This window comes from Myodes glareolus, chromosome 9 (genome assembly GCF_982192425.1).
Source record: "Myodes glareolus chromosome 9, mMyoGla1.1, whole genome shotgun sequence".
Classification (NCBI taxonomy): Eukaryota; Metazoa; Chordata; class Mammalia; order Rodentia; family Cricetidae; genus Myodes; species Myodes glareolus.
Genome location: NC_142034.1, coordinates 44,232,522 through 44,246,387, shown reverse-complemented (window position 1 = coordinate 44,246,387; position 13,866 = coordinate 44,232,522). Strand labels below are relative to the sequence as shown.

General features: G+C 51.3%; 1 protein-coding gene across 3 annotated transcripts in view; it reads right to left on the bottom strand.

The window, feature by feature from the left end:
* The window catches only part of Ksr1 (kinase suppressor of ras 1), a 133,213-nt gene that overhangs the window by 57,877 nt on the left and 61,470 nt on the right, over positions 1–13,866 (bottom strand). For all 3 annotated transcript variants that reach the window (XM_085695462.2, XM_085695463.2, XM_085695465.2), the window contains exon 2: positions 1,363–1,503. In XM_085695462.2, coding sequence (XP_085551588.1) covers positions 1,363–1,503 — 141 coding nt within the window. The remainder of the gene's footprint in view (positions 1–1,362; positions 1,504–13,866) is intronic.

The window sequence follows — 13,866 nt, the reverse complement described above, 5'->3', positions numbered from 1 at the left end:
GGACTACCTCATGCCTGAGGTCACCCTGCTGGTCTAGGTACAGAGTTCCAGGCCAGCCAGGGCTACATAGCAAGACCCTGTCTCAAATCAACCAACCAACCAACCAACCACAGCAAATGACAGAGGAGATTAATTTTAGTAATGTTATAAACCCTCATATGTCCAAAAAAGACTGTTCCTTCAACATGTGGGAGACAGAAAACATCACACACAAGGTAATTTTATACTTTCTTTGGTGTCCAGGCTTCGGATTACAGCTCTCATCTCTAAAGGTACAGCTACAGCCACATGAGACCAATGACTCCCTGCCTGCCTGCCTGGCCTGAGCCCCCTAAAAATGTTATAAAGATTTTTACATTGGGGGAAAGGATCGAAATCTCAAAGGGTTGTTTTGTTTTGTTTCTGAGTAGCAGGGCTTGCAAGACATTCTTCCCCCTCTTTCTGTTCTCCTCAGAGCCCGCACACAATGGACTTAGCTTTAAGCACTAGCGGGTCAGTCTTTTACATTTTAGAGACTTGACTTGTCGAGGCACAGCTTCCACACGGTTGCTATGGTAGCTCCATGAAGGCTGCCCTGGACCCTGATACATTCTTCAAGAATACTGCTTAGTTAACTGGTAAGTTGTGGGTGGGAAGAATGGATGGATGGAAAGATGAACCGAAAAAGAACACAGCTCAACAGTGGGAAGAGTAAACCAAGCTCGGATTCTTGTTTCCCAGTCCCCTGGCTGCCACTTGCCAGTGCAGTATAAGACAGAAGAATGGCAAAACCCTCTTTATAGAACTCTGGGCAGAGTAAGATAACCATTTCATTTTCTTTTATTATGAAGATGAGTGTTTTGATTGCATGTATGTGTATACACCACATGCACGCTCGGTGACTGTGGAGGCCAGAAGAGGGCATTTGATCCCCTGGAACTCAAGTTACAGAGAGTTGTTAGCCACTCTGTGGGTACTGGGTCCTGGAACTGAAACCAGGTCCTCTGCAAGAGCAAAAAGAGCTCTTAAGCTCTGAGCCATCTCTCTAGCCCTAAGGTTACAATGTCAGTGTTAAATACAATGTCTGCCATAGAATCAAGGATTTCAGAAAAGGTCATTGTCATGTGATCAAATGAATGGCCAGTGTGGTCAGGCTGTCCTAGATTATGAGGCACTGGCACCTGGGGCACTTGCTGTAGCCACAGGTACTCTGGGTTCCTACTGGATGCTGCTGTTCCCCAAAGCCCATACCATCCCCTCCCCCTTTCCAAGAACAGAGCACGTAGGCCCTGTATCTTAGCCATAAGAGCCTCATTCTCAGGTTTGGATGTGACCCCTGCTTGTTCCCTCTTATCTGTTCTTGGCCTGGGTCTTGCTGCATACCTGCACCACCTCGGGCCTCACGTTGAAGATATACAGCCAGTCAGTGAAGCGCGGGTAGCTGTTGAGCTCGGCAGTCCTGTCGCTGGGGCTCACGCTCAGCTTGCACTGCCGCTGCTTGCAGATGTACCGCACCAGCTTCGCCTGCGGGAAGTCCAGCAAAGACAAGGTTACCTTTATGGGCGGCACAGGTATGTGGCAGCCATGTGCCCTCTGGGAGAGCTCAGGCAGGAGCCAGTAGGGGGCGGAGAAACCCTCGCTGTCATTCACCGTGAAGAAAGGCTACACTGGGGGAGAGGAGTTAAGATGGTCTGGTCCCTTCCTTCACTGAGGCTGGCCAACCACACTGCCTTCAAGACCAGCTCCTCAACAGTATTCACAACAGAGGCCAGAAAAACAGAAGCCAGCCTTCCTGCTTGGGGCTCAAATAAGGCTAACTGATAACAAGGAAAGGGGGAGGCTTGCAAAGATAAGCAAGCTTCCAGCTGTGATTCAGACAGCCTCGGTTGGGTCAGAAGGTTTCCCCTGGACAAGTCACTTATCCTTCCCCTCTGAGACACACACACATGCACACACATACATGCACGCACATACATGCGCACACATGCACACAGATGCTCCCTCAGAGAGCTGAAGAGACAAGCAGTCAGCTCATCACTGCACAGGAAGTACCCAATTTTCTGGGCACAGTGGGGTGGGGACAGTGTTGGTAACAGCCCTTGACATAGGCTATCAGGGATATACACTCCAAGATGTTGGCAAATTCCAGATCCAGGGGGAAGAATGTCCAAAGCTTAAAACAAAACAAAACAAAAAAACAACCCGCAAGGAAGATAAGCTTGAACAAGGACAGACTGATCCGGGTCAAGCATAGAGCTCAGAGCAGCACTGAAGAACATAAGGGCAGGGGCAAGACACATAAAGAAGGCACAGCTCGGACAAGCTTGAAAAGGAGGCTCTTCCAGCTGAGGCTACCCAGCAGGCTCAAACAGAAGGGAGCATGCCACTGCCCTCCAAGAAAACCATGGAGAGCAGCTACCTGGTTTGGCTAAGCCAGTGGCATCCATGAGAATATCTGAGACCAGACTCTAATCTTATTGTAACTCTCAGTGTCCCTCCCGCCAAAGGGACGCACCATCTAAACACCAGACCCTGTCACTTAGACACACTCAGGCCCCGAGAGTTTGGCTGTCTAAGTAATGTATCCTTTTTCCCATCACCATAAAGATCCCAAAGCGTTTCTCAAGAGCTGGATGACATTTTTATCTAGCTAACATGCACCCTAAAAACTGTAAATATTGGTTGACCAAATGGCTCAGCGGGTCAAAGCACTTCTGTTACCAAGACTGATAAACTAACCCTGAATTTTACCTCTGGGTCCCACATGAAGGAAGAAGGAAACAACTTGTCCTTCGACCTTCCCATGTGTGCTATGGAGTACGTGCACGCACACATGCACATGCATGCATACCCCCCCCCACAAAGAACAATTTTTTGGGGGAGGGGGTTTGAGACAGGGTTTCTCTGTAGCTTTGGAGCCTGTGCTGGATCTAGTTCTTGTAGACCAGGCTAGTCTCAAACTCACAGAGATCCGCCTGCCTCTGCTTCCCAAGTGCTGGGATTAAAGGCATGCGCCACCACCGCCCAGCAAGGACAATTTTTTTTTAAAGCTAGAGAACAACTGAGGAAAATATCTGACATCAACTCTTCCACATGCACGTGCCCACAAGAACACATACACACACATGCACAACACATAGACTATTTTTTTTAAAAAAATTATAGTTTGGCTCCACCAATAACCCAGAAAAGACCCTCTCCTCTGCCCATCCAAGAGTCACTCATCCTCTCACAAGGCCCCAAATCATTCCAACCAGTGTCAGGAGGGTTAGTCGTAACAAGAATCATTGGTAGGGGCAAATCAAAGTCAAAATAATCTACTCAGGTATATGGTTAGGATGTTTGGTGAAAATGCTTGCACAGGTGAGCCCACAAACCCCTGCGTCCTGTTCTGATGTCCAGGGCAGACAGTACTGACCACACTCCTCACTGAGCCCAGGATATCCCTGCATCCTGTTCTGATGCCCAGGGCAGACAGTACTGACCACACTCCTCACTGAGCCCAGGATATCCCTGCGTCCTGTTCTGATGTCCAGGGCAGACAATACTAACCACACTCTGAGCCCAGGACATTCCTGAACCCTGTTCTAATGCCCAGGGCAGATAATACTAATCACACTCCTCACTGAGCCCAGGACATTCCTGCATCCTGTTCTAATGCCCAGGGCAGACAGTACTGACCACACTCTGAGACCAGGACATTCCTGAACCCTGTTCTGATGCCCAGGGCAGACAGTACTAATCATACTCCTCACTGAGTCCAGGATATTCCTGAACCCTGTTCTGATGCCCAGGGCAGACAGTACTAATCACACTCTTTGTTGATTAGTCTCCCAACCCCCAGTCTATTTGCTATTCTACCAGGAAACCTAAGATCCTGAAAAGATTTTCAGGGCAAAGTTCACAAGTGTCACTGCACAGATGCCACTTTTACTGTGCAGACCTAAGTAGGGACACACCCATACTTCCCTCAGGCTCGGATTCATTCTTTACAGTATAAGCAGAGGCAAACTCGAAAATCAGAGCCCCAAACCATCCCTAGCTTGTCCTTACCGCCCCCCATGCCTACAACTTTCCTGGTTCCCTCACCTAGCAGCCGAATACGCGCCTCCCAGATGAACAGGTCCCAGCTCAAATCTGCCACTTACTGGTTGGTAACCTTGAAGAAGTTCATTCCTTTCTCTGAGTCTTACTTCACTCCTCTAACTCCCAAGGAACTAGCTCATCTTGAACGAGGATATGGAATTCCCACAAGTAACACATTAGGTGCCCCTACTCTACCTGAAGGCAGGGCCCGTGCCTCTCACTGACTTCTGCCCCTTCATGCTGGGTACTGCACCTGGGTGTAGTACGTGCTCATAAACGGTTGAAGATGGAAGGAGGGCCGGAAGGAGGACGGAAATGCCAGGCCCTACTCTCAGGATCTCACCCCCTCCTTCCCTCCCTTCACAACAAATGGCTTGCAAGCCATAGCTTCGTAGGGTTGACCAGAGGTAGGCCTACCCACCAGACAGCTGTGTGAACTCAAAACTACCCTTTTCCACACTAACAAATGAGGCGAGGCCCTAGGGTTAACAACAGTGTCGGTAATGACCATCCATCCCAGCGTGGCTTCACGCTGGACCTCTGGGTATGATCGGTCACGCAGCTGTTTTACACAGGATTTCGGCTGTGGCCAGCTAACGCAGGGAAGTACCACCCCGGGCTTGGCCTGAGCCAGCTGTGGGTCTCCGGGTCTACATGCCCGCCCTCTTCAGCCACTCACTCATATTTGTGTCAGTGAACCTCTTGCCAAGAATCCTTGGACCTAGGCTAGGTTTCCACATCCCTTCCTCCAGGAAGCCTCTAGGCCCTTGCCCAAATGGATCTCAGTCCTTCCAGCTTCTCCGCCTCCCTTCCTTTGGTATGAGTTCTGCAGAGCCAGGTCTAGTCTGCATCTCTGATCACCCCTAGAGCCCAGGAGCCCAGCACACTGTGAGTTAAAAAAAAAAATGGTGGCGCATGCCTTTATTCTCAGCATTCCGGAGGCAGAGGCAGGTAGATCTCCGAGTTCGAGGCCAGCCTGGTCTACAAAGCAAGTTCCAGGACAGCTACACAGAGAACCCCCCAAAAAACAAAAGTCAAAAAACCTTCTTGGCGGTGTGGCATGGACCTACCAGCTGCATTCACTCTGCGCTCTACCACCGAGCTGTGCCCCAGTCCCATCTTTTTATAAAAGCTGTGGGGATCTGGGCTAAATATCCCAAGCAGGCCATGGGCAGGACTGTGTAGAGCTTACAGTAACCCCTCATTACACTCAGATCACAGCTCATACTGCCAGTGAGGCCTAAGCTGAGGATCAAGCCCCTGGTGCACTGTGACTGGGGTCCTGGAGCTGCTGCCCCCTGTGAACTCACTCTGCCCTAGAGCAGCGCTCTCTCACGCCCTGCACTGAGGGCTCCTGTCACAGAGAAATGGAGCTGCTCTCACTTTTTCTGAAGTCAGGGCAATCACTGAAGCACCAAATGGCCACTTTTTGAGACAGACCGCAGCAGGGCCTGCCAGCCCAGCCCAGCCCAGCCCAGCCCAGGGGGTGTGCCAGGGAACTCTCACTGGGGGTGTCATTTCCTCTTTACCACAAACCCCACAAGATCTACATTTTCCGGAATTTAAAAGCACCTAAGGTTCCAGGGAAGTGACCACCAGTGCCAGGAGCCATTAAGATGCTGGCCACAGTGGAGGACCTTGGTCTGCCCACCCCAACACCCTGGGAGTCATTTGCGTTAAGAGTGTATGCCCCACTGTGCTCTGACACACAGCCAGGTTTACAGAGACAAGCTGGTAGGCTGCACACAGCAAGCACTCACTAAGCAGCCTGGACTCAAAGATTTACCTTCTGCTCAGAGCTTTGACAGTTAAGAGTAAAGACAGAAAAGCCCCGGGGCTCAGCTCCAACCTGGGAAGGAAGGCAGCACTTGGAGGTTGAGGCTGGTCAGTTGCCACCTACAAAAATATTTAGAACCAACAAGAAAATGCGAATGCCACAGCGTTATTGTCAGCTACCTGGGCCATCCCTGGAGGTCACAGTGACATGAGAAAGGGCTTGTACAGGGTGGCATGGTCATTGGCCTGGTGATGTAAGGCAAACATACTATCCACATGCAAAGACATTCAAGCCTCCAGGACATAGCGAGTGCTCGGGAGACAGGACCCTGTGAGCATCATTCCAGCTCAGCCAGCAAGAACGCCTCAGTGGGAAGAGACACACAGACCTCTCTGGTGGATGTCATCTGAGCCACACTTCAGACCTCCGCAAAAACACCTCTTTTCAGAGAGCTGATTCTGCAAATGACATAAGCTTAATCCTAAAGTTGCAGGGCCTAGCTAGGCACGTGAGGTCCCTTCTGTGGGAGTCTTATAAACCAAAGGTCTGGACTAGGTTGGTGGCCAGATGCCAAGACGTTTGCCGTCCTGACTCTGGCTCAGGTGATGATTGCAGGGCACTCCCTGTGGCCTAAGTCTCCATGTTCAAATGCAGCGCAGGAGGTTATATCTAGGGCAGCAGATATGCAACGCTGGAATATAACAGGGGCCAACGGGTGCCAGGAGCAGGCTGAGGGAGACACCAGAGTCGCTTGTACAGAGGCAGGTTCTCTGGATTATGAAAATCACGAAATTGTGTTAGTACTCAATTACGAACCTGGACGTAGAAACCACCTCCCCATTTGTACAGGGCCTAACTCTTCCTAATCCGGGTTTCCCAATGGCACGTCCAGGAAGTAGGGATTTTTGTAGATTCCTGATAAGCACCAAGGGACATCCAGTGTCACCTAGCCATAACCCTGGCGCATCCTTCTCCTACAAAATAAGCACCTGGAACCCAAAACATCACAGACTCTTACACGCTCAAGGTTCTATTTAGTTTTACTTTACTTTTTGAGACAGGATCTCACTGTGTAGTCCTGGCTGGCCTGGAACTCCCTGTGTAGGCCAGGCTGGCCTCTGTCTCACAGAGATCCATCTACCTTTGTCTTTCGAGTGCTGGGATAAACAGAGGGCCACCACACCTGGCCTTATTTTTATGTACGTGTACATGTTTGTACCTGTGTACATGAGTGTGCGTGGGGGTTTCTGTGAAGGGCAGGACAGTGTCAGGTTCCCTGAAGCCAGGGAGACAGGTGGTAGTTAGGAACTGCCCTACACAGCCCCAGGAACCGGAGACAGGTCCTCCGCCAGTGGAGCAAGTGCTCCTAGCTACCGGACCATCCTCCAGCCCCCTTTACACACTTTGGGTGGGATGTTCATTTACCCAAAACTAAGCAGCAAACAACACAGCTATGTTGGAATGGATGCTGAGCAGCTGGCTTGGCATACTCGCTGGCTAAGGGACCTCTCCTCACCAGCCTTAGCACAGCAACAATGCTCGGCCCATGAGACACGTAGCTATGCTATATTATTCCCAGCCTACAAATGACGACACCAAGAACTTTATTGGAATTTCTGAATCCTATAATTAAAGAAATGATCTAGTCTGATGCTCTGCCTCTGAGTCCCGCATAAACTCCCCAAATACTGACTTCTGATACCCACCTCCCCAGCATGGCTGAGCTGTGTTGACCACTATACACAGGATGGCCCTGGGAAAGACGTAACTCTCCTGTGACCCAAATCCAGCAATACCTCCTCTGTAGCAGGCAACAGACCTGTGCATAAAAGCCACAGCATCCACAGGCCTCCTGAACGGGTCTATATATCCCAGCAGACCACTATCTCTGCTCCGATTTACAACAGCCCTTGAACTAAACCTGATCAGCTCCACATTTATTTAATGCCTACTCTCCCCTGCCTGGCACCTGTGGACACCCCTGAACATGCCTAAGTCCTAGCACGTTCTACAACCTGAACAAAGCAGCCGGACAGCCACGCATCGTCCCTGTCTTCTAAATCTACATAGACTCTAGCCTATAGGCTCCAACTTTGCACCAGCTCCCAGCTCCCCAGCACCCTGTGCCTTTCCTCCCCACCATGTGCAGCACCGCACACACAACAGTGAGTAGATGCTCACAGTAATCCTTGCCAGAGTCAAATTCCTGTCTTCAACTTTCCAACCTCTGGAGATCATAGAAACTCTCACGACCCACTTCACCCAGAACAGCCTTAGTGTTCCTACAGCTACCGTCCCTCCCTTACCGCCCCTCTGCTCAATCCTGGGGGTGCTCCCTTCCAGCTTCCATCTCTTCTCCAAAGCTGGATGCTTCTGGGGACTTCCTGCCAACCCGGTTGGCTAAGTACTCTGGCCTGGCTACCAAGGCCAATGTGTTGCAAAACAGTTTCTGGGAATGCACGGAGGGCTCTGGGGGCTGCCACACGGCTGCTGGCTCCACTAACATGCATGGGCTGACCGCAGCGCTTGGCCCTAGAAGTGGCCCCTTGGCTCTCAGTCGAACCCTTCGGGGTCTCGGAGGGGCTGACATTAGCAGGGAAGGGGGAGAGCGAGACAACATCAGCCAGAAACCAAGGGGTGGGCAGAGGAGAGACGCGGCGGCCCCACGCTGAGTATTGTGCAATAACCTTCCCTGACTGGCTCCTCAGGGAAGCTGCCAGCCCGTGTATTTGTGCAGAGACAGCCTCCCTGCAAGCCTCCCCACCAGCAATCCTGCCTTGACGTCAAACTCCAAGTTGGGGAACTTCAAACAGAAACAAACAAGTCTGCCCCAGACCACAAGGGAAGATGTTCCCAAGGAGGCCAACACTGAGAGCGGCCACAGCTGGGAGCATGGAGCTGACTGCCTTGTCCTCATCTACCAGGACTGAACTCTGTGACCTGATCCCAAGCTGCAAATGCAAGGGTCTACCCCCTGCCTGCTCCCAGGCCTTGTTGGCAGGTGTGAGCGCCCACTGAGGTACAGGGTACAAGGGACCCTCCCTGCCCTTGAAGCACTCACAAGTCAGCTGGTGTCTCTGCATAAGTGTCGCCATCTCTGATAATATCACCGGTCCTAACTACCCCAAGACCACGTATTGAAGCCAGGAAGTAAACCGGCTTGGTCAAAAGCACTAGTAGGGCTTGCTGAAAAACTCCAAGCACAAGCCAGACAGGGTTGACAGACAGCCAAGGATTTGAGTTCTCAGCGATACCTGCTGAGGCCGTGAGCTTCAACAGGGTTCGTCTGACCTAAATGTCCTACGATAGCATCCACCCAAACAGCCAGGAGTGAGCCAAACACATTGCCCTTTGGAAAGCAACTTTTGCCTTGAAAAGTCTGTGGGCGATCTGCCTCAAGACTGTTTTCCCAAGGTTTGTTTCCTGCCCTAACTAATTACTATGACCCCTAAACCCTACCCTGTGTGCTCTTAGTGCCAGTGCCCCCGAGGTGTCTCGGAGACATGCTGGGCTAAATCAGAAGATAGCAAACTCCCCATGTCCTGAAGTGACTGCCCTAGGCAAGAGAAAAGTGTACCTATCCATCTTTCAGTCATTCAATAGTCAAACTGCATCCTCCCAGGGTCAGGTATGGTGTCTGTCATAAGCTGAGACAATAGATGTGTCCACAGACATGCCTGGCTGGGGAACCCAAGAGACAAAGAGGCAGAGAGCAAACGTGGCACCCTCTGAACATCCATGCCACAGTAGCCTCAGTGGACACAGGTATGACACCCTCTGAATGTCACCAACTCAGAGGTCCCAGGTGTTTTATACTTCCGCTGGGAAACTGAGAGGAGGGACAACCGCTTAGGTACAATGCACACACCAAGGCCTTCGGACACACCTGTGCTCTAGTCCCAACACCCCCACATAAACAACATGGCTAAAAAATGAGTTTACGCCTCAACTTTGCAGTCACAGAGGCTGGTGCACACACTATGGGAGCTCCAAGAGACAGGCCCAGCTGGGAGGTGCCTGGGACCTCCACAAAGCATCAGAGAGGGCATCCCTAAAATGGTTGAGTGAGCCCGGGGTGTGGCATGCACTGAGGGAAACGTGGGGAGGGCATGGCAGGTGAGGACACCCTATGAGCATCACAAAAGCTCTAAAACTGGGGGAGGGGACAGTCGGAGACTAGATAGGACCAAGAAGGGAGGGGTCAGGACAATACTGGCTCATAGAGAACATTAGAACAATAGATGGCTCAGGACAATACTGATTCGTATAGGTCCTAGAAAGTTCTGGAAACTTTTGAGAAGGTCTTGAAAGACCACAGCACTAAAATAGCTGTAATCACGCAGGTATGGGGAGGGAAGCACTAGGAGAAATATGATATTTGCATTTCTGAATGATTATCGTTTTGGAAACCATGAGGAGAACAGATTGAAGTGGGCGTGGAGAAACCAGAGACAGGAAAATCAAAGAAGCCACCGCAACCGGCAAAAGATGAGAACAAATGGTAATTTAGCTAGTGGTGGTGTGGGCGGATCGACGAAGCCGATCCAAGAGATGTTTTATTGGCATTTTTTACTATGAAGATAAGCCTTCCTCCTCGCCTGTCCCGGGCACTTCTGGCACACCAGCACGCTGGATGCAGGGAGCTGAAGGACTGGGGCTCACGGCAAACGAGCTAACCACACGGAGCCCAGTTTGCTGTTTGGTTTACTAGAGTCTGGCACTCTGTGCGTGTTGGGGTGGAGGTGGGGGGGCTTCTGCTGAAAGACCATCCAGCCTGCAAACCCAACAGCCCGGGTGCCCCCCACTTCTGAACACAGCACCTGCCTCACATCCCAGGCAGAGGGGACCTGTGTTTCCCAGTGCTGGGGGAACCAGACAGAGACTGCGCGGATCACACCTGTGAGCGGGGCCAGGCCTGAGAGGGCCCTCTGTAGCCAGTCTGCCTCACTGTTCTGTCCACTCCTCTTTGCAGGGTAAGAGTGTCTTTCCCATCGGAACTGCAAAGGCCAAGAGGGCTCACAGCCGCACCAACCACAGCTCACATCTCACTTCCACCTGCTGCCTGTGGCTTCAGGAGACTGACAAGCCCTCTGACCCTTTACTTTCTCTGTCTTAAGTGAGGGAAGAGGTCTCTGGGCAAACAAAATGTCACTATGAGTTTTGAGCACCTGGCATGCTGAGGACCCCACAGGTACTCAGTCATGGCTTCCTTCTCTGCAGCCTTCACCACGGGAAAGGCCTAGGGAGACCAGGTGACGGGGTGGACTTCCAATGGCTAGTGCCCAGGCGCAGGATCTGGCTTACAGATCTGTGGACACACACGGCAGCTCTTTAAGGGACAAGACAAATGCAGAAGAGCACCAACCTGTACCGTTTACGATCCACTGTGCATCCCAAGGCCCAAGGGGTACCTCTGAGTCTGACTTACAATGAGGCCAAAGTGGGCCCCCTTCCACAAGTGATACAACCAGCCACTGTGCCAACAGTATTGATGATCACACGTCACGTCCCTTGTGCTGACTGACAATGCTTCACAATGCATGGAGTGCTCGCTGAATTTAATCGTCACGCTATTTATCAGAACTCGGCTCCATCTCCACACGTTCCTGCAGTCTGGCCACCCTGCCCCAAAGGAAAGCATGGCTTTAACCTGAGAGACTAAAACGCTGAGTCCCAAGCAGGGTCACCATAAGGAATGCGGGGAGGGGGATTGCCTGATAAAACATCACCCCTCTTTCCAGAAGGGAACCCATGACGGCCACTGCAGGGCCATTTGATCCGGCTGCTAACGGGAAGGGAAAGGTGACAGAGAAAATAAACAGACGCCCAAGGGAAGGAACTGAAAGGGTGAGGTGATGTCAGCTGTGGGAAGGGAAAGAAAGCAAGGCCACCAGGCCAACAAGCAGAAGCCAGAAGGCTGCAGGCTGGTCTTCCAGCCCCGAGCCCACTGCAACTGCACACAGCAGCCAGGAGTCAGCGGGGCCTCAGAAGGGCTCGCTAACAATGGCACTACAGACAGAGCTGCACTAGGAGCGTGCAGGGAGAGCCAGCCAGGAACCCCTGATTCCGGGAGCCCTGCAGGCCTGGGCAGCTCACATGACCATTGCTCTACTACTGGTCAGCTGCCTAAGCACACTCAGTTTCTTTCCTTATCTGCAAAAAGGCGGGTGGCGGTGGGGGGCAGAGGGAGGGACCTTTGAAGTCTCTAACTAGACACTTAAGGTTCTCAAACATTCTCCTACGCATTTACTAGTCAAACCTGGTGCTCTCTTTGGGCATTCCTCGACAGTGGGTAATCGTAGGGAGGCTGGCCTGCCTTGAAAGATGGCTTCCCTGGGCCTCACTCTCTTCCCAGAAGGTCAAGAGCAGTTTAATGGCCAAGCTAGGCTGTGTAAAAGACTGTCCTGGGCAGTAAAGTCCAACAAACCCTGAGAGTTACCCAGCCGTAAGTGGCCCAAGGGAGCAAGCCAAAGTGGCCCTGCTGCAGGCAGGAACGGGGCTATTTTCCAGGCTTATGCTGGGGTGACACCACACAGACATGTAAGCACACTTAGATACAGACATGCATACTCGCCTGCTACCCCAGAGGCACTCCACCTGGACAAAAAAGGGATGCATTTGAAAACAAATACGCTGCGGGGCTGTCCAGCCTCCCAGGAAACCAGGGGGCTCCAGGCACCCACAGAACTGGATTTCACAGTGCTGTTTTCCCTGCTTCTCAGAGCTAACGCACGTGATCCTCCCTACAAAGCTGAAGTTCAGCACCGTCCTGTAGAGGCCTTTCATTTGTATTTTCATAAATAAAGCTTGCCTGAAGATCTGAGAGTAAAACAGTCCCGCTGGTTGGCCTTACAGATCAGATAGTGGTGACACACACCTTTAATCCCCATAGACGCACTAGTTGCCATAGAAACTGGGTGGTGCACACCTTTAATTCCAGGACTAGAAAGGAATATAAAGCAGGAGGAGACAGCTCACAGGCATGGTGGTCTTAATCTGAGATTCCTGGAGGCAGGGTCGCCATTTCGAACTGAGGTAGAGGTAAAAGCTAGTGGCTGGCTGTTTTGCCTTTCTGACCTAATTTCTGTCTCTGGGTTTTTATTAATTGTGCCATACCACCCCCATTTCACAGAGACACGAACCACAGACAAGTGGCCACAAATCATGGAGCTTATGTAGGCAAAGGAGGGCCTGCATGCAGGCAGTGTGTAGCGGCATTCAGTTGTATTCTAATAAACACACTGCCTGCATATCTGAGAGTAAAACAGTCCCACTGGTCAGCCTTACAGACCATGTTATGGTAACACACACCTTTCATCTCAGTTGGCATAGAAACTGGGTGGTGCATGCCTTTAATCATGGTGGTGCATGGTGCATGCCTTTAATCACGGTGGTGCATGCCTTTAAGCCTAGCCCTAGAGAGGATATAATGGGAGTCATCACCTCTCGATACACAATCTCATTCTTAGATTCCTAGAGACAGGTTCGCCATTTCACACTGACATCGAGATAAGAGTCAGGGGCTGGCTGTTTTGCTTTTCGGATCTTCAGGTTGAACCCCAAATTCTGACCCTGAGTTTTTATTAATCGTGCTTCAGCAGTGTGACTGTCACGCCCACTCTCTTTTCCATAGGACAGCTAGGGTTTCTACAGATAAAACACTGTAACCAAAAACAACTTGGGAAGGAAAGAAGGGTTACCTTCTGCTTACCCTTCCAGGGAAGGGTCCATCAAAGAGTACTCAGGGCAAGAGCTCAAGGAGGAATCTGGAGGCAGGAGCTGGAGCAGAGGCCACGGGGAGAGCTACTTCCTGGCCTGCTTTCTTACAGAACCCAGGGCCACCAGCCCAGGCATGGCACCACCACATCAATCAAGAAAAATGCACACAGACTTGCCCAAAGGTCAATCTAGTGGAGGCAGATTCTCAACTTATGTTCCCTCCTCCCAAATGACTCCAGTTTGTGCCCCATTGACATAAAACTGAAAGGCAGAAAAAATGTGGGGGGCTTGCTGGGGGGCAGGCA